At 33.7% G+C, this 22,347-nt stretch overlaps 1 protein-coding gene across 7 annotated transcripts in view; it reads left to right on the forward strand.

The window, feature by feature from the left end:
• Window positions 1-22,347, forward strand: part of TRAPPC12 (trafficking protein particle complex 12) — a 143,051-nt gene that overhangs the window by 109,273 nt on the left and 11,431 nt on the right. For all 7 annotated transcript variants that reach the window (XR_004231853.1, XM_031951171.1, XM_023494655.2 and 4 more), the window contains one exon: window positions 1,640-1,738. Coding sequence is in view for 6 of the 7 variants with exons in the window: in XM_031951171.1 (XP_031807031.1) it covers window positions 1,640-1,738 (99 nt within the window). In the remaining variant the exon portion in view is untranslated. The remainder of the gene's footprint in view (window positions 1-1,639; window positions 1,739-22,347) is intronic.

Raw genomic sequence — 22,347 nt, forward strand, 5'->3', positions numbered from 1 at the left:
CCTGGAGTCTTTTATTTTTTTTTTTTTCCCTACCAAATTGGAATTTTACATGTTGCCTGTCTTTCTTTATAACATTTCAATTAGGAAACTAGTAACTCTAAGTCCTAGAATAAGGAAATAAATATACCTCCTGGGATATTAAAATTAAAGGGAGAAAAATATAATTTACTATAGATTTACCTTACATTAAAGGTCTTCTTGCATGTTTTTCTTGGTACCAGGCAAAGAACTAATTACACTCAGGTGTATGAACATAACCTTGAAGTGTGTTGCTGAATTTTGATTTTTGTTTTTGGGGTGGAGTTGATGGGGAGGTTGATTTAAGATTAATCTTTAAATATCTTAATATCCTAGCTCAATTCTTAGTATAAGCCTTTCCAATATATATTGAATGTGAATTTATCTTATTTGTTTGGAAAGTGAATAAAAGACAAAATTTACCAATTTTCATAATAATTTTTTGGCAGAGAGTTGAGATCCTAATTGCATCTTGGAAATAAAAAAAAAATAGGATCAAAAACTGCCTGCTTAATTAAGCTAACAGGAGACCACCAAAAACTTATCATCTCAGTGATGAGTAATGGTTCATCAATTTTATTGCAGATAAACACTGGAAATTCCTTTATAAGACTGGTATAACGAACAAGATTAACATAAGCAAACTATTGAATAGCATTGTCTACTCTTGGATGCGATGATTAAGAAATAGTTCCAATGGAAATAGACTGTGTGTATGTATGCGTGTACATACATGCACATGCCCCCCATTTACATATATGTGTATAGGTATGTATTTACCTATGTGGCATAGTGGACAAAACACTTGACTTGGATCCAGGTTTGAATCCAAGCTTTACTACTTACTGCCTGTTTAGTCTTCCATTTTCTGAGCCTTAGTTCTTTAAATTTTCTTCCAATTCCTAAAACCAACAGAATGACTAGGACTAAATTTGTGATTGTGATGGGGAAACTCCTTGGTGAGGAAGTTTCCTTTACTAACCCAAGTCAGCATATTTTCTACAACCTAAAATCTTAAAGATTCACCTACTTACCTTAGTTAAATGACTTTTTCAAGGTCCCATAATTAGTCTGTCAGGTAGAACTTGAATCCAGATCTTTCTAACTCTGAGCTCAGCTCTTTATTCACTACTTTATGCTGCTTCTCAGAGTCTACATGTATGTGTATGTGTGTATGTATCCAGGTTCTCTAAGCCATATCTCCTTAAATGATGCCTAGAATATAGTAGGAGACAAGAGAATAAATATTTTTAATGTAGTTTAATGTACATTTTAGGTGCCAGGCACTGTATCATGGGCTTTTTTTTTTTTTTTACAAGTGTTCTCTCATTTGCTCTTCACGCCAACTCTATAAAATAGGTGCTGTTATTATTCCCATTTTATAGCAAGTAAACAAATGTTCAGTGGTGCACCCAGGATCACACAGGTAGTAAGCACCCGAGATTGGATTGAGCTCAGGTCTTCCTGACTCCAGGCTCAGCCTTCTTTTCACTGCATTACCAGTTGTCTCTGGTAAGACACTTAATACATGCTTATTGATTGGTTGACTAAAATGAGTATGAGTAAAGCTGAAAGTGATTTCTGAATTTTAAACAGGGACTTTATGTTCTTCTCCTCTTAGGATTATGTACTTGCTGTAGATACATATCATTCAGTTATCAAATACTACCCAGAACAAGAGCCTCAGCTGTTGAGTGGAATTGGAAGAATTTTCCTTCAGGTATGTATGTATGTATGTATGTATGTATGTATGTATGTATATATATGTATGTATATTATACTATGATATATACATCTGCTACATACATGCATTTGTTAAGCAAGGTTAAAGTGCTTTAGATAACTCAGTGAAAAGTTAAAACAATATTATGAATATTATCTTTACATAATTTATTATTTAAATTTTTATTTTTGTTAAGTGTAAGGAAAGAGGCAAAAAACATTTTTATCTAAATTTGTTGTGGCTGTTAAAAAAAAGGTTTAATTCTTGAAAATCAGTCCATTTTTTTGTATTTAATATTGTCCTTTTGATTTTGATATGATTTCAAACCAGTTGTTAAATCTGATTTTTGATGCAAATATTCCAAAATTGGTTATTTTAGAAAGTATCACTGTGCAGTTAAGAAATTAATGATTGAACCATAAAAAGTTCAACTTCAGTATAATTGACTATTTAGTAACTTGCTAATATTTTGATTAAAAGATAGTGCTTGAACCTGTAGTTATGTGTACATATGTAAGTGAAGTGGCAGTTTTAGCAAACCATATATATAATGTAGGCCATGGAAGAAAAAAAAGACTTCATTACCCAGTAGATAGACAATATCTTTCAGAGCTTTCAGAGCTATGGGTTCATACCCTGTTCTTGACCCTGGAACTGGATGACCACAATCAAAACTCTTAATTTCTCAGTGCTCCTGAGCCACTTTTTACAACCACAGGATTCAAGTGAGTTGTAGACCTGCATCACTTAAAGGGAGTTTCTCACATCCATGAACTCATATATCCAAAATAAAAAGAATATGGAAAAACCATCTTGCTTAACAATTTATAAAATAGAGACAAATCTTTTCTTTGGATTTTCCTTATATTAGAAGTCTTCAAGAGATACAGAACCTCAATTTGCAGTTTCTCATCCATAACATAGGATTTCTCTCCTTTTTTTTAATAGTATTTTATTTTTTCCAAATACATGTAAAGATAGTTTTCAACATTGACTTTTGTAAGATTTTGTGTTCCAGATTTTTTTCTCCTTCCCTCCTTTATTTCTCCCCTTTACAAGAAAGCAAACAATCTGATATAGGTTATACATGTACATTCCTTTTAAACAAATTTGCTTATTTGTCACGTTGTGCAAGAAAAATCATACCAAAAGGGAAAAAAAACACAAGAAAGAAAAAGCAAACCAAAAAAGAAAGGTAAAAATACTATACCTTGATTCACATTGTCTGTATGTGGATGGCATTTTCCATTCCAAGTCTGTTGGAATTGCCTTAGATCACTGCCTTGCTGAGAAGAACTAAGTGTATAGTTAACAGATCAATTATGTACAATGTTTTCCTGATTCTGCTCACTTAATCAGCATCAATTCATCTAAGTCTTTCTAGGCTTTTCTGAAATCATGCTGCTCACCATTTTTTATAGAAAATAGTGTTCCATTACATTTGTATACCATAACTTATTCAGGCATTCCCCAGTTGATGTACATCCACTCAATTTCCAATTCCTTGGGGCCTCTCCTTTTAAAGTACTGAGTAAGGGACTTATCTTCAATACTAAATCCATTACTGTCCCCTATTCCAGTATCCCCCTTTTCCCACCTTATTCCATTTATCTTGTAATAAAAGGTGTCTTAAAAAGACAGCTTTTTAGAATGTTAGGTATTAGAAGGGGCTTCTTTCTCCTAACACAAAGTAAATTTGGAAAGATACTGTAGTGCTGAACAAACCTCATTTACCATTTTGCCCTAAACTCACCCACCAACGACACAGAGGAGAGAGAAAGACAGATCATTTGAAGCTAGATATTGGAAATTTTTCTCGTCTTTTATAGAAATTGGTTTCCTAGTATGTCAGTGGTTTGGTTTTCCATTTCTGTCAATCCTACTTATAAACAGATTAACAGAAGAATGTATTTCCCAGTAAAGCTTAAGTTCTGGAAAGACAGGGGTTATTTCTGTTTGGGACCATATAGCATTGGTCACATAAGTAGGCATATAGTGAATATCTGTTGAATTAAATTGAAATGAATTTCCTTATTTATAAGGATATGCCTAGAGAGGAAGAGAATGTTCTGTACCTATCTTAATTTCTGAATAATAGCTTATATAATATCATTCATTCTTAAAAATTTATTTAAGTATATCTATGCATAACTCTCTACCAGGCCCTAAGATCCAAAGTTTCTTTCTTTCTTTTTTTTTTTTTTAAGCTTTTCCAAAATGATATTTATTGAGAAGGTATAAGGACAAAAGTAAAAAATATATTTCTCAAACCAAGTGCGTGCTCTCATATATCCACAATTTAAGTCAAAGGTAGTCAGATATATCTAGGAAGAGTTTGTAAGATCAAGGTGTTGTTCACAAATCCTGTTCCTAGGAATTCTTTTTAATCTTCTTGTAGTTTGGTTCTAGTATGGTACCAGCAGTCAATCTACAACTTCTTTCCTTATTCAGCTGGTCCAGCTTTTTATTTCATTTTTAATTTATGAAATAAAACAAACATTTAATAACATAGTATAATAAAAATGATGATTTCAGTGAAACTATAAATCTTTTATGTACAATTTGTTATTCCTTTCAAATATACAAAATTATCATATATATCATATATATTATATATCAATAATTTTCATGTAAATTCAAATATGTAAAGTTATCATAAATTTCCTCTTTTCCCACTTTTTTCTTCCCCCTACTTTCCCTAGAGATGGCTACCCTTAAAAACAAATAAGTGTGTGTGTGTGTGTTTGTGTGTATAAAATTATTCTATACGTATTTCTACTTATCAGATCTTTCTCTGAATACAGAAAGCATCTTTCTTCTTATATCTTTTTTTTTTAATAACTTTTTATTGACAGAACCCATGCCAGGGTAATTTTTTACAACATTATCCCTTGCACTCACTTCTGTTCCGATTTTTCCTCTCTCTCCCTCCACCCCCTCCCCCAGATGGCAAGCAGGTCCTATACATGTTAAATAGGTTACAGTAGATCTTGGACACAATATATGTGTGCAGAACCTAACGTTCTCTTGTTGCTCAGGGAGAATTGGATTTAGAAGGTATAAATAATCCGGGAAAAAGAACAAAAATGCAAGCAGTTTACATTCATTTCTTAGTGTTCTCTCTTTGGGTGTAGCTGCTTCTGTCCATCCTTGATCAATTGAAACTGAGCTAGATATTCTCTTTGTCGAAGAAATCCACTTCCATCAGAATACATCCTCATACAGTATCGTTGTTGAGGTATATAATGATCTCCTGGTTCTGCTCATTTCACTTAGCATCAGTTCATGTAAGTCTCTCCAAGCCTCTCTGTACTCATCCTGCTGGTCATTTCTTACAGAACAATAATATTCCATAACATTCATATACCACAATTTACTCAACCATTCTCCAATTGATGGGCATCCATTCAGTTTCCAGTTTCTGGCCACTACAAACAGGGCTGCCACAAACATTTTGGCATATACAGGTCTCTTTCCCTTCTTTAGTATCTCTTTGGGGTATAAACCCAGTAGTAGCACTGCTGGGTCAAAGGGTATGCACAGTTTGATAACTTTTTGAACATAGTTCCAAATTGCTGTCCAGAATGGCTGGATGTGTTCACAATTGCACCAATAATGTATCAATGTCCCTGTTTTCCCACATCCCCTCCAACATTCCGCGTTATCTTTCCCTGTCATTCTAGCCAGTCTGACAGTTGTGTAGTGGTATCTCAGAGTTGTCTTAATTTATATTTCTCTGATCAGTAGTGATTTGGAACACTTTCATATGAGTGGTAATAGTTTCATTTTCATCACCTGAAAATTGTCTATTCATATCCTTTGACCATTTATCAATTGGAGAATGGCTTGATTTCTTATAAATTAGAGTCAATTCTCTATATATTTTGGATTTGAGTCCTTTATCAGAACCTTTGACTATAAAAATGTTTTCCCAGTTTATTGTTTCCCTTCTAATCTTGCCTGCGTTAGTTTTGTTTGTACAAAAACTTTTCAATTTGAATAATCAAAATTTTCTATTTTGTAGTCAATAGTGAGCTCTAGTTCTTCTTTGGTCATAAATTCCTTCCTCTTCCACAGGTCTGAGAGGTAAACTATCCTATGTTCTTCCAATTTATTTATAATCTCAAGATCCAAAGTTTCAATAAAGATATGTTCCCTTCCCTTAGGACCTTATCATTTCTTAAGGGATATAACAGACAAATCATTATAATAGCTATCTGGCAGAGGATATATGAATATTTCCTATAGACTCAAGGAACTTCTTTAGAGATTCCAACAATCTTTAGTCTCTTGTCCTCTTAACCACCATCAAAGGCCATTTTCTTTGTCAGCAGCATCTCTGCTGTTTGAGATCACAGGGAAAACGTTATTTGTAGGACTGGTAAATCAGGGAAGGCTTCTTTGAGGTCCCAATTTAATTACTTTTAAAGGATATATGATAATTCTGCAGGGAAGGAAGGAGAAAGGGAACAAAGGCAGAAAAAGATGGTGAAATGCATGAACAGAGGCAGAAGAGCTCATGGCAGATCCCAGAAATGGAGTAGGCAAGTTTGACTTTCTTCATGTTTGGGTTCTCCAGTCAAAGATGGAAAAGTAGAATTACCCTACTGTATGGAGGCCCTTGAGTGATAGACAAAGGATTTTGATCTTTACTAGATTGGCATCAAGAAACCAATAAAGATTTTGGCGTAGAGGAATGCCTTAACTGTTATCTTACTTTGAAAAAAATAGTATTCTGGCAGTAATGTGAAGGACACAGTTGTGGAGAGATCTAATAGAGGTAGGGATAGTTTAAGAAAAGAGCTTACAAAAAGTTATCAAACTGTGCATACCCTTTGAGCCAGCAGTGTTACTACTGGGCTTAGAGCCAAAGAGATTTTAAAGAAGGGAAAGGGACCTATATGTGCACGAATGTTTGTGGCAGATCTCTTTGTAGTGGCCAGAAACTGGAAACTGAGTGGATGCCCATCAATTGGAGAATGGCTGAATAAATTGTGGTATATGAATGTTATGGAATATTATTGTTCAGTAAGAAATGACCAACAGGATGATTTCAGAAAGGCCTGGAGAAACTTACATGAACTGATGCTGAGTGAAATGAGTAGGATTAGGAGATCATTATATACTTCAACAATAATACTATATGATGATCAATTCTGATGATTGTGGCCATCTTCAACAATGAGATGAACCAAATCAGTTCCAATAGAGCAATAATGAATTGAACCAGCTTCACCCAGTGAAAGAACTCTGGGAGATGACTAAGAACCATTACATAGAATGATCAGTACCTCTATTTTTGTCCACCGGCATTTTTGATTTCTTTCACAGACTATTTCAAAGTCTTTTTATACAGCAAAATAACTGTTTAGACATGTATACTTATATTGTATTTAATTTATACTTTAACATATTTAACATGTATTGGTCAACCTGACATCTGGGGGAGGAGGTAGGAGGAAGGAGGGGAAAAGTTGGAACAAAAAGTTTTGCAACTGTTAATGCTGAAAAATTACCCATGCATATATCTTGTAAATTAAAAGCTATATAATAATTTTTTTTAAGTTAAAAAAAAGAAAGAAAGAAATGTGAGAAATATTCATGTTGGCCATAAGAATTAAAAGCCATATTATTGACAGATGCAAAAAAAAGTTTATTAAAAAAAAAAAAAAAACATGTAATTGGCTAGAATAAAACTTATAACAAGATAAAGTGATCTAAAACTATTTGGATTCCCTTTTTTAATTATTTTCAATTCCTCTGTGGTTTAGGTAGATTTGTTGCAGGAATCCTGAAGGAAAAAAAATCTAACTGGAATTTCTTCAGTTAGGGAATGAGTCAGACTACAAAGCTAACCCTATGTGATCCAGTTCACTCTCAGTATTTATATGTGTGATATTACTTATTATTTTCCCAGTTACAGTTTTACTCTCAGAATTGGCTTTTACCAAAACATAGGAGGATTAACAAAAGGAAGTTCTTTGACTGCATGTCAGAATTCTCAACATTAAATAAACATTCATAAAACCAATCCTTCACAAAGGTTTCCTGTTATCAAAAACTAGATTTTGGCTTTCTTCTACTTTGATTCTTACTTACTATGTCATCTCATCAGTGTGGTTAATTTTCCTGGCCATCAGCAACTTCTTCTCCCCTAAGTAACCCTTGTCCAAAACTCTTGTTTGGCATTTGAAACCCTTTCCAACTTAGTTCCAACCTAAAGTCCTAGCCTTATGACACATTTTTCTTTTCATGAAGTCTTTGGCCCAACCAAACTAGCTGCTGTAATATTCTAGCTAGCTTTCTGGAGGTCTTGGGACCAGCCTTGGTTTCCGCAGAATAATCACCATAAGAATAGTCAAGAATAAAGTCCAAAGTCTTCATAGTCTCCCAGTCTGCGTCAGCAGTCTCAGTCAGTCAGCCAGTGGTGACAAAACATAGCATTGCTTTTTAGAGCTCCCACACTGGGCTGGATTAAAATATAGTGTCCAGACTAGCTCTCTGGAGGATCTCAGGACCAGTCCAAGTCCTTGATTTTCTTGGAGTAGTGAAGGCAGGAGAGCCACCACGAGGCTGGTCAAGTCTTCTCGTCTATCTCTAAGTCTGTCTTCTCTCCCAATTAGCTCTTATATACTCTTATTATAAGTACATCATCATAGGTGTCAGTCTTTTTTTAAATTTTATTTTATTTTTATTTTTTTATTTAGTAGCCTTTTATTTATAGGTTATATGTATGGGTAACTTTACATCATTGACAATTGCCGTTTGGCACCATTTGGAACCTCTTGTTCCAATTTTTCCCCTCCTTCCCTTCACCCCCTCCCCCAGATGGCAGGATGACCGGTAGATGTTAAATATATTAAAATATAAATTAGATACACAATAAGTATACATGACCAAACCATTATTTTGCTGTACAAAAAGAATCGGACTCTGAAATATTGTACAATTAGCCTGTGAAGGAAATCAAAAATGCCGGTGGGCAAAAATATAGGGATTGGGAATTCAATGTAATGGTTTTTAGTCATCTCCCAGAGTTCTTTTACTGGGCGTAGCTGGTTCAGTTCATTACTGCTCCATTGGAAATGATTTGGTTGATCTCGTTGCTGAGGATGGCCAGGTCCATCAGAATTGGTCATCATATAGTATTGTTGTTGAAGTATATAATGATCTTTTGGCCCTGCTCATTTCACTCAGCATCAGTTCGTGTAAGTCTCTCCAGGCCTTTCTGAAATCATCCTGTTGGTCATTTCTTACAGAACAATAATATTCCATAATATTCATATACCACAATTTATTCAGCCATTCTCCAACTGATGGGCATCCACTCAGTTTCCAGTTTCTAGCCACTACAAAGAGGGCTGCCACAAACATTTTTGCACATATGGGTTCCTTTCTCTTCTTTAGTATCTCTTTGGGATATAAGACCAGTGGTAACACTGCTGGATCAAAGGGTATGCACAGTTTGATAACTTTTTGAGCATAGTTCCAAATTGCTCTCCAGAATGCTTGGATTTATTCACAGTTCCACCAACAATGTATTAGTGTCCCTGTTTTCATAGGTGTCAGTCTTGTAGAATAGGGGTCAACTTGTAGAAATATACTAAGTACTAAGTACATGTAAACTAGAGAATCATTATATCAATTCCACTGAGTTAACACCTGTTGTAAGATTACTTGTTTCAGGTACACTTGGCCCTCTACAACCCTCCTTGCTGTTTCTCAAACATGACATTCTACCTCTTCTCTTTCTATCTTTCTTTTGTTTTGTTTTCTTTTCTTTTCTTTCCCAATTGGTGTTAAGGGACTTGCCCAGGGTCACACAGCTAGGACGTGTTAAATGTCTGAGGCTGGATTTGAGGTCAGGTCTTCCTAACTTCAGGGCTGGTGCTCTATCCACTGCACCACCTTGCTGCCCCCTCCATGTCTTTCTATAAATTATTTCTCATGGCTGAAATCTGCTCCCTTGTCATTTCCACTTCTTAGAGTTGGTTAGTTTCTTTAAAAGTTTAATTTATCTCCTATATAAAACCTTCATTGTAATCTTCACAGATGTTTATAAGGCTAGGAATTACATTGGATAGAAGGCTAAACCTGGATTTAGGAAAAGCTGAAGTTGAATCCAACCTCATATATTTGCTGGCTATAGCAAATCTCTTAAATATTGTCTGTTTCCTCTTCTGTAAAATGGGAATAAAAATTTTTGTGAGGGTAAAAGTTAGATATTTGTAAAGTACTTTGCAAACTTCAAAGCTCTACATACCTATATTTGAATTATCATCATGAATACTGTAATATAAGATGCCCAGATATCTCATGAAGTGTTTTTTGTTGCCATTTAATACAACAATAAAACTCTGCCAGCTTCTTTAATTAACTTCTCTGTAAACAATCTGTGAACTACTCTTTAATTTACCTACAACTTTCTTTTACCTTCTGTTTTCTGTTATGGACAGAATGTCAAGATTGATATTCAACAGAATATCAAGAATTCATTTCTTTATGTCTAATGATTGGTCAGTTTCTTGGAGTGATTTTCCTAAAATGAAAGAAGGTTTCACAATGTCATCTCCCTATTCTATGTTGTCTCTGAGATCAAATATAAAATCCTCTTTTTGGATTCAAAACTCTTTAAAACTTGGCCCTTGAAAGGGACCCACATGTACAAAAATGTCAGCCTTTTCTGTGGTGGCAAGAAACTGAAAACTGAGTGGATGCCCATCAGTTGGAGAGTGGCAGAATAAATTGTGGTATGTGAATGTTATGGAATATTATTGTTCTATAAGAAATTATCAGCAGGATGAAATCAGAGAAGCCTGGAGAGACATGAACTGATGCTAAGTGTAATGAGTGGAATCAGGAGATCATTGTGCATGGTAACAACAGATTATATGAGGATCAATTCTGATGGACGTGACTCTTTCCAACAATGAGATATTTCAGGCCAGTTCCAGTGATCTTGTAATGATGAGAGTCATCTACACCCAGAGAGAGAACTGTGGGAACTATGTGGATCACAATATTGCATTCTTTTTGTTTGGGTTTGCTTAAATTTTATTTTCTCTCTCTCTCTCTCTCTCTCTCTCTCTCTCTCTCTCTCTCTCTCTTTCACTTTTTGATCTGATTTATCTTGTGCAGCAATATAATTGTATAAATATGTATAGCTGTATTGGATTTAACATATATTTTTACCGCATTTAACATATATTGTATTATATGCCATCTAGAGGGGTGGGGTAAATTTGGAACAAAAGATTTTTCAAAGGTCAGTGTTGAAAAAGTATCCTTGTATATGTTTTGAAAATAAAAAAAACTTCAATAAAAAAAGTCAAAAAATTAAAAAATAAAACCTGGTCCCTTCCTCCCTTTCTAATCTTCTCATATTGTATTCCCACCCCTACTCTCACACATTTTATGATCCAGCGACTCTGATCTCCTCCTTGCTATTCCTCTCATAAGATATTCCATTTCTAGACTCTAGGTGCTTTCTTTGACTCCCTCCCATGCCTATAATGTTCTTTTTCCTCCTCTCTACCTCCTGGATTCCATGTCTTCATTCAAATCTCAGCCAAAATTCACCATCTACAAGAAGCCTTTCCAAACCAGCTTTAATGTTAGTGGTTTCCCTCTGTTAATTAGTCCCAGTTTAACCTGTATATAGTTTGTTTGTACATAATTGTGTGTATCTCTCCTACTAGACTTGTGAGCTCCTTGAAAGAAGGGACTATTTTTTGCCTTCTTTGTACCCTCAGTACTTAGCATGGTATGCAGCACATATTAAGTAGTTAATAAGTATTTATTGACTTACATATAGAGTTTTATCAGTTGATAAGCTAACGTCCATAAATGATGCAAAAAAAATATGTCATTCTTAGTCCCTCTTCCTCTTTTTCTCTCATTGCCACTTCAGAAGCAAAAGGTGGCTACAAAGAATCATTTGTATTTTTCATGTGATGACACAGCCATTGAATTAATCTGCTAGTGTCCAGCCCCACAAAGCAGACACAAATTGGTTCTCAGATTATGCTTAAATCTTTTTCTAACATGGTAGAACTTCTCAGAACTTGTGCTACCCTTACCAATTCTTCATAAGCTCAAAAATACTTTGATGCCATAATGAGCCACCAAAGTAGCATGTAATACAGACTTTATAGTCACAGTTATGTTATTAAACCCTTTATAATATCTTTGAGCTTATGAATCACATTGTGAACTTCAAAGATTAAGATGATTCATTCAGTACATACACCAGCATTCAAGAACTCCGATTAGTATACAGAGAATAATATACTCCACATACTCCAGAGTTAGTGTTGGAAGGGTCTTCCCAGGGGTCATTTTGTCCATTCTTTGGGACAAGATGCTAATTTGGATTCTGACAGAATCCAGCAAACCTATTAGCTACAAAATCATAAGAGTTTAAAAAGAAGCCTTTAGAGGTTATGTGATATGAGAATTAGAGGCAAAATTCATTGGTATAGGGAACTACTTAATGAGGAAAGCTCTCTGTGAATACAGATTGGTGCCCTCTCTCCAACTTATATTCCTAGAGAGTTGTTTTCTCTCTCCTTGTCCAGGAAACACTCTCTTCTTTCCCCTTCACAGAATTTCCCTCTTAAGACTTATCTCAATGACCACTCTATTCATGAAGTCTTTCCTAATCCAACCAACTACTAGTGCCTGCCCTTCCAAACTATCTTGTGTTTAACTACTTTATGTTTGTTTAGTCTAGATTTATTCTGTATATATTCATATATGTACATGTTGTCTTCCTCATTAAAATATCAATTTTTCTAAGTAGGACTGTTTCATCCTTTGTACTTTTCTCCCCAGATTCTAGAACATAACAGACATTTAATAAATGCTTATTGATTGATAGATAGAGCTCTAAGAGATTGTCACTTGACTTGGGTCATACAGCTAGTTTGTGTCAAAGAAGGGATTGATCTCGGATCTTCCTACTTCAAGACCAACCTTCTGTTCACTACAACTGAGATGCTTCTCTCCTGTCTTATTCTAAAACATTTATCTGGACCATCAAGGTTTGAGCACAGGAATTAAAATAGCTGTTTTAATTTTCATACACACACACACACACACACACACACACACACACACACACACTGATTTATGCCTTTATGCCAATGAAAGTAGGGTCAGGGTGGGAACAATCAAAGGGATTCTTGCCCAAAAAAGATCCCTGTTGTGATTCTTAAAACTTGCTTTAGCATCAAAAATCTTAGTTTTTAAATTAAAACTCAAGTTAAAATGTATGGACATTCCAATATTAGATACCTCAGTTACTTAAATTCAGATAAATGACTGATGTCTTCAACTGTGAACCAAGTATTTATAAGAACAAAGATAAAATTGGCTGGTTTTACAGTTTTGCTAGAGGGTTATCCTAAATGCTTGCATTTTCATTTAAGTGAAAATTGTATCATTGATATTAATCTCTAGAGCTCAGATTCACCCTTGTTTCTTTCCCTTCCACCCTCCATTTCTCTTCCTCTCTCAGGAAAGGAACTAGTTTATAATTTAAGAGACATCTATAGACTACATAGGCATATAGTGAACAGTGTGTGAACCTTGCTGATGTTTCAGCTTCTGAGAACTGAAAAGGTCTTTAGACAATCAGAAAACCTAGGTCCATATCCTGGTACTAAAACTTAAAGGTAGTATAACTATGGTTCTTTGTCTATAAAATGGGCATATATTTGCAGGAATTACCTCACCATGTTGTTTTGAAGATCAAATAATATCTGTAAGATCTTTTAAGTACCACTGAAATATTAGCTCTTATTATTTCACTGACTTTGCTCATCAGTATTTGAAAAAAATATAAACAATCTAGATGGTTCAGTGACTGGGTCTGGACTCAAAAGTCCTGAGTTCCCACCTGAACTCAGATACTAAATAAATGTGTTACCCAAGGCAAATCACTTAAATTCTTTCTGCTTTTACTTCTTCATCTGTAAAATAATAATGGCACCTACCTCCCAGAGTTGTTGTGAGAATAAAGTGAAATATTTGTAAAGTGCTTTGCAAACATCAAAACACGATAGAAATACTAGCTATTAGCTATATTAACTAAAAAGGAAAAAGGGAATCATATTTTTTTTGCTGAGTATAGAACACAATCCAGAAAAAGAAAAAACCTACATGAAGTGTTGGAAGGACTTAGGGAAAGTATCACCAATATTTTTTGCCTTATCCATTTTATAAAACAAGAGAGCTAGATGAGATAGAGGGGTCTCCAAGATCCATCCAGGTCTGGTATGCTATCATACCATCTTACCTGTCATGTTTAGGTCCATTTCTTCTTTTGAAGACAATATAGCAGTGCAAGAGAGAATAGGATTAGCTTCATAGGTAAAATATCTTAGTAAAGTACTTATAAATTGAAAGACAGAGACTAGATATTTATTTACAAGTGTGTGATGGAGCTAATCCTGCCTGAAAACTAGTCAGTTTTCAGCATTAGAATTTGTACTTTGGAAAAATCAGCAAACTTAAAGACTTGGCTTATTGTTTTATTGATTATCTAGATTTTTAAAAAAGTATTAATAATTTTTTTTTGTTGTTGTTGTTGTTGTTGTTGTTTTTTTGCTGGAGAGGAAGTTTGTTAAACATAAACATTTACCAATGGACTACTTTGGGGAGATTCCTCAGTCAGTGAATAAGACTTAGGTTTAGTACAAAAGTAATAATAAACTAAAAAAGGACTACGATTTTCAATGGCTTGATGTAAACTGCGCAAAATATTCCCCAAAGAGGAACGCCTGACATTGGAACAAACGTTCTACATGTAAGGAAACCTTCCATTTGAACTACATAGGATATTCATTGCAACACTGAAAAGTGTCTAATCTGATCATGTTTTCCAGGTTTATTCCTCACTTGACATTACTAATAAAGGACTTATTTTTGTTGTTCTGGACCTATGGTTCACTGTTATCCAGAACTTGCCATAAAGAAACTCCCTCCACCAATGCAAGTCAGCATCTTCTCTACAACTTATATAGTCTTAAAGGCTCATTAACCAAAGTTATCTCTGTGAATTAATTTATCAAATATTTTTACATGATTTGAACATAAGTGTGAAATAAACCTTTTGGAAAGAGAGCTAACACATCTTCCTCTTATCAGATAAAAAACTTTTTTTATCTGCTCAGCAAGCAAAAGGAAGAGTGGGGCCATGCATTCTCTGTACTTCTTAGTCACCTATGGAACTGAAGATGGTGATATGCTATGGAAAATAGACTGCAGAAATTTTTGTCCCTTGTTACAGTTCTATCAAGGACACTGAATGACACAGACCTTTTCTGACATAAATGCATTATAAAGATGAGAAAGTAGGTGATAGAGGTTATTAGCTGCTGCTGCTGCTGTTATCTTTTTGAACTGCCTTTTCTAGTGTTAATATAGTTTGTGATCTTTTCCATGCTTTAGGAATTTTTTTGTTTTTGCTATAGCCTTTAATATTGCATCACCTCCTATATGGATTTTTTGGTGGGTGTGGATGGGTGTTTGTATATGTGTCTGACTCTGTATTTGTTCTGATCAAGTTGTTTTCTTTTATTTCTTCTTAAGTGTTATTTCCACTGCCTATATAACTCATTGAACACTACAGTGTTACATTCTAAGAATGGTAGTTCTTCTGTCAACGATGATGAAAATAGAGTATAATGATAATGCCAGGTTATCTGATCCATTTTTGTTTCTATTTATTGTTCTCTTGGTTTCATCTATGAATGTGCTTGAAATAATCTAACTCAGTTGATTTTAATTGCCAAATATTTAAAGCTTATTTTTCTCCTCCACTGCTTTTTCTTTTTTTCCTTTTTTTTTTAAATAGTATTTTACTTTTTTCAATTATGTATCAAGATAGTTTTCAACATTCATTTTTTTTAAAATAAAATTTTGATTTTTCAAAAAAAAAATTTTTTCTTTCATCTACCTTTCCCAAGGCAGCAAACAATTTGATATAGGTTATATATGTGCAGTCATGTAAAATATATTTTCACATTAGTCATGTTGTAAAAGAAGAAACAGAATAAAAGGGAAAAGCCACAAAAAACTGAAAATAATATGCTTTGATGTGCATTCAGACTCCATAATTCTTTCTTTGGATGTGAGTAGCATTTTTCATCATGAGTCTTTTGAAATTGTCATAGATTGCTATATTGCTGAGAAGAGCTATCAGTCATAATTGATCATTGCACGATGTTGCAGTTACTATGTACAATATTCTCCTGGTTCTGCTTTCTTCATTCACCATCAGTCCATGCAAGACTTTCCAAGTTTTCTAAAAACCACCAGTTTATTATTTCTTATAGCACAATAGTATTCTATTACATTCATATTCCACAACATTGTTTAGCAATTCCCCAATTCAAAAGCATCCCCTCAATTTCTAGTTCTTTGCCACCACATAAAGAGTTACGATAAATGTATATGTTGATCCTTTTCCCTTTTTTTATGATCTCTTTGGGATATGGATCTAATAGTGATAATCCTCAATCAAAGGGTTTGATTGCCTTTTGGGCATAGTTGCAAATTGCTCCCCAGAATGATTGGATTAGTTCACAACTCCATCAACAATGCAGTTGTGTCCCAATTTCCCCACATCTCCAGTATTTATCCTTTTCCTTTTCTGTCACTTTATATGATTATAGATGGGTTTTCTTCATCTGAAAATTGCTTGTTCATAGCATTTGACCATTTATCAATTGGGGAGTGACATATTCTTATAAATTTGATTCAGTTCTCTATATTTTTGGGAAATTTTGCTAAAGTTGTTAATTATTTTAAGTAGTGTTTCAATTGATTCTCTAGGATTCTCTAAATATTTACCATTATATCATCTACAAAATAATTAAAAACATTAACTGTAAAAATTGTTTCCCAGATTTCTGCATTTGATAGCATTTTTTTAACCCAAAATCTTTTAAATTAACATGATCAAAGTTATATATTTTGTACTTCATAATGTTCACTTTTTCTTGCTTGGTCATAAATTCTCTCCCTGGATCTGGCAGGCAAATCATTCCTTGCTGTCCTAAATTGGTTATGGTATCAGCTTTTATGTATAAAACATATACTCATTTTGACCTTAACTTGGTATATGATGTGAGTGTTGGTTTATAACCAGTTTCTGCCATACTGTTTTCCAGTTTTCCCAACAGATTTTGTCAAATGGTGGATTCTTATTCCAAAAGCAGGAATCTTTGGGTTTATCATACAGTAGATTACTATAGTACTCTTATGGATTTAATCTGTTACACTGATCCACCACTCTGTTTCTTAGATTGTATCAAATAGTTTTGATGATTGCTGCTTTATATTATAATTTTAGATCTGGTATGGCCAGGCCACCTTCTTTTGCATTTTGCTTGTTAATTTCCTTTATATTCGTGACCTTTTGATCTTAGTTGACTTTTGTTATTTTTTTCTAGCCCTATAAAATAATTTTTGGTAGTTTTGATTAGTAAGTCACTAAATAAGTAAATTAATTTAAGTAGAATTGTCACTTTTATGACAATAAGTCATAATAAGCTCAGTCTACTTGTGAATAATTGGTATTTTTCCAGGTGTTTAGATCTGACTTTATATGTGTTAAAAGTGTTTTGTAATTGTGCTCATATAGTTCTTGGATTTGTCTTGGCAAGTAGACTCCCAAATATTTTGCTTACAGTTATTTTAACTTATTTTTTCTAGGTAGTAAAATCATGCTTTAATTACCTCTGACTGTCCTACACTTATTTTAAATGGAATATCATTTTTTATCTCTTGTTGATGGCTTTTGTTGGTATTATATAGAAATGCCAATAATTTATGTGGGTTTATTTAGTATTCTGTGATTTTGCTAAAGTTGTTAATTATTTTAAGTAGTGTTTCAATTGATTCTCTAGGATTCTCTAAATAGTAACCATTATATCATCTACAAAATAACAGTGTAATTGCTTGTTCTAATTCCATCAATTTCTTCTTATTCTCTTATTGTTAAAGTTAACATTTTTAGTACAATATTGAATAATAGTAGTAATAATGGGCATCCTTGTTTTACTCTGATCTTACTGGAAAGGCTTTGAGACTTATCTCCATTACAGATAATGCTTGCTGCTGGTTTTAGATAGATACTACTTATCATTTTAAGGAAAGCTCCATGTATTCCTATGCTCTCTAGTTTTTTAATAGGAATCAGTGCTGTTTTTTGTCAGAAATTTTTTCTGCATCTATTGAGATAATCATATGATTTCTTTTAGTTTGGTTATTGATGTGGTCAGTTATTTGAATAATTTTTCTAATATTGGACCAGGCCTGAATCCCTAAATCCTATCTGGTAATAGTTTGTTATCCTGGTAATAAATTGCTGTTATCTCTTTGGTAATATTTTATTTAAAATTTTTGCATCAATATTCATTAGGATAATTGATCTATAATTTTCTTTCTCTGTTTTTGCTCTTCTTGATTTAGGTGTCAGCATCATATTTTTGTCATAAAAGGAATTTGGTAGGGCTCCTCCTTTGTCTGTTTTTCCAAATAGTTTATATAGATAGTATTGGAATTAATTTTTCTTTAAAGGTTTGGTGGAATTCACCTAGAAATTCATGTGGCCCTGCAAGTTTTTTTCTTAGGTAATTCATTGATGGTTTGTTTAATTTATTTTTTCTAAAATTGGGTTAAGTTTTATTTATTCTTTTGTTAAATCTAGGCAACTTAAATTTTTATAATCCCTTAGATTGTCAGATTTATTGTCATACAGTTGGAGAAAATAGCTCCTAATTATTGCTTCAATTTCCTCTTCGTTGGTGATGAATTCATCCTTTTTTGATACTGGTGAATGGGTTTTCTTCTTTCTTTTTTAAAGTCAAATTAACCAAAGGTTTATCTATTTTGTTGGATTTTTCACAAAACCAACTTTTAATTTTATTTATCTTTTTCGGTTTTGTTAATCTCTCCTTTGATTTTCAGAATTTCTAATTTGTTGTTTCATTGGAGATTTTTAATTTGTTCTTTTTCCTAGCTTTTTAAATTGCATGTCCAATTCATTGATTTGCTTTTTTCTCTCTTTTATTCCTGTAAGAATTTAAAGATATAAAGTTTCCCCTAAGTACTGCTTTGACTGTCTATAAATTCTAGTATATTATCTCATATTCATTTTCTTTGATGAAATTATTGATTGTATTTTAATTTGTTGTTTGACCTACTCATTCTTTAGGATTAGATCATTTAGTTTCTTATTCATTTTTAATGTATTTTTCATGACTCTTTATTACATGTAATTTTTATTGCATTATGGTCTAAAAAGAATGCATTTAATATTTCTGCTTTTCTACCTTTGAATGTGAGATTTTTATGCCCTAATATGTGAAAAAGATATATTCCTTTTGCTTTGTCTGAGATCAGGGTTGCTACCCTTATTTTATTTATTTATTTTTTTAATTCAGCTATAGCAAAATGTATTTTACTCTAGCCTTTCACCTCTTCTACTGCTTTTTTGTGTGAAGCAGTTTTTTAGTTGTCTTCCATCCCCTGCTTTTTAATGTGTTGCTGTTAAGGGCCAGAACTCTGTACTTGAAACAAGGATTCTTACAATGTGCTAACTCAGTGGAATTGATGAGACAATGGTTATCTAGTTTATCATGGTGATTAATACTTCTCTAGTTCAATGTGATTGATTTAATCTTGCCACAAATAATGGTTCCCTAGTAATATAATGATTGGTTTATACTCAATATACTGTAAATGATCTAATTATAATAGACCATATAAGCTGGGACAAACTCAGCCAGGGTCAGACTTGGAGAAGACTGGAGGTGAAAGCTCAAGCTCTCAGAGCCAAGGAGAGATTCACTCCATCTCACACCACCGTGGTGGCTGGCCTGTCCTCCTGCATTTTCCTCTACTGAAACCAAGCTAGGTCTAGGCCCCAGGCAAGGAAGCAATAAAGAATTTGGACTTTATCCCTGGCTATTCTTGTGGTGATTACTCTACTGAAACAAAGGCTGGTCCAGAGACCTCCAGAAAACCAACCAGAACACTACATGTTACAAACATGGTTATGATTCTAATTTGTTAATAATACTTCAACAATTAAAATTATACTCTTTTTAAAGTGAAAACTTGAATTTAACACATTTCTCTAAGTTTTAATCAACATTTTAAAATATTATATTCATGTCAATGTACAAGAATAATATTTTATAATATAGTAATACCACCACTACTGAAGTCCAATTCCTCTGCCTACTATTGACATAAAGATGACCATTCTGTACCAAGATTGTGCCACTACAGAAAGGTTTCAAGTAATATAAGTCAGTGGTGGCAATCTATGTCTGTTATCCTCATAAGTGTGGTTACCAGATGATAATTTTTTGGCCACACTAGCTCATCCATGCTTTGGGGGGAGAGAGGAGGGTGAATTGATGGTTGGAGTTGGGTGGGTAGAGAGGAATCTTGTCAGTAAAGATGCTGTGTCCATTTGTGGATGGTACGTTCACCAGCACCATGTGCGTTCTTAAATGTTCCATTTCTTTTTTTCTGCACCAGAGGTTGGTGTGCAGTGGTGTTACTTCCTTTTCTTTCTTTCTTTCTTTTTTTTAATTACAGCTTTTTATTGATAGAACATAAGTATGGATAATTTTTCAACATTGACCCTTGCAAACGCTTCTGTTCCTCTTCCTTCCCTCCACCTCTTCCCCTAGATGACAGGTGGTCCCATACATGTTAAACATGTTAAAGTATATCTTAAATACAATATATATGTACATATTTATACAGTTCTCTTGTTGCACAAGAAAAATCGTTTTTAAAAAGGTAAAAATAACCTGGGAAGAAAAACAAAAATGCAAGCAAAGACCACTGATCAATTGGAATTGAATTGGATCCTCTCATAGCCGAAGATAGCCAGTCCTATCAGAGTTGATCCTCATATAGTATCATTGTTGAAGTGTATAATGATCTCCTGGTTCTGCTCATTTCACTTAGCATCAGTTCATGTAAGTCTCTCCAAGCCTCTTTCTGTATTCATCCTGCTGGTCATTTCTTACAGGGTATTACTTCTTTTACATGCCTTAATTTAAATTTAAAAGTATTTTCTTGCTTAAAAAAGTGCTTACCAAACTCTGGACTTTTAACAACTTGTAACCTTGTTAGTGGGGGAAGATCTTTCCTTGATATTGATGACTGCGGGCTGATCAGAATAGTAATGCTTTAGCACAACATAGGTTGTGGAGACTGTGGCAATTTCTTAAAATATGATAGCAATGAAATTCACCCTTTCAACAGACTCTTCATTGAACACTTAGTCTCTTATAGAATTATTAATTGGCCTAATTTAATACTTTTGTGTCAAGTGTAGGAAGGCCCATGAAGAGGGCAAGAAATGGGAGAATTGATTGGTCAGTAGAGCAGTCAGCATACATACACCATTTATTTGTTAAGTTTGCCTGAACGCTGCATGGCATCCCCAGAACAGTTTGCAGTTGTATCATCAAAGCTCAATGATCATAGATTACCATATCTGGTATAATGGAAAAAAAAAAATAATAATGTGAGCACATGCTGTTGGAAAAAGAACTATGATAGACTTACTCAAGGCAGGGTTGCCACAAACCTTCAATTTGTAAAAAACACAATTTCTGCAAAGCACAGTTAAGTAAATCACAATAAAATGAGGTATGCTTGTAGTATAGTACAGTTGTACATCTTTCAGCCAACCACTCTCAGCCAGCTAACGTTAGTTCTTAGTTCAGACTGTTCACTGTCAAATTAAAAAGAAATAAAGCAGGACTAAACCATTTTTAAAATTTTAGCTGATCCTATGTTGGTCAGAAAAAAATACATTTAATGTCACCCTCTTTTATGTTCCCTTTACAATGCAATGTGAGAACAAGAAAAGAAGCAAGGAAAAGAAACAAAAGATATTTCTTGAATAATGTTTTGGTCCGGGCATTGTAATTCCACAGACAAAATTGAGAAGCAAACACTAATCAAAAAAGGAAATGAAATTTTCCATTTAATTCCAAAGGAATGAAAATAGAATATATAATTTTACTAAAGGAAAATTTGCTGAAGTCTGTGAAATCTTAAATACTCTATAATATCTCTATGATAATACTAAAGATAAATGCAGCCAGATGAAGTTGGTGTGTGTTGACTTTAAGCTTCTGGATAATAACACAGTTAGGTTTAGAGTCAATAGCTCCTGTCTCTACTCTATATGAAAGCCTACAATGAATTCCAGTCTTAAAATGCTGAAATGTCAGGTGACATAAAAATAGTCTTATCTCACTAAAAATTTCTAGAAATTCAAAAAGGGGGTACCAATAATGGGGTACCACATGCTGCCTACTTTATATATGGGCTTCTGATCACTAGCTTTCCATTTTAATTTTTCAAAAAATGTTTCCCTTTTTAGAGAAGAAAAAAGTCTGGGCTCGTTACAAGTAGGGCTTAATCCCTAGTTTCCTGTTAGAGTCTACTTTTATCAATATGTGCTATTCATGTTTTTTATTAAATTTTTTTTGAAAGATAATTGGTTAAAGATTGGTGGCATTATTTTTAAATATTGATCCTAGATATAAAGGGGTAGGTCA

The sequence above is a fragment of the Sarcophilus harrisii genome, chromosome 2, assembly GCF_902635505.1.
Source record: "Sarcophilus harrisii chromosome 2, mSarHar1.11, whole genome shotgun sequence".
Taxonomy (NCBI): domain Eukaryota; kingdom Metazoa; phylum Chordata; class Mammalia; order Dasyuromorphia; family Dasyuridae; genus Sarcophilus; species Sarcophilus harrisii.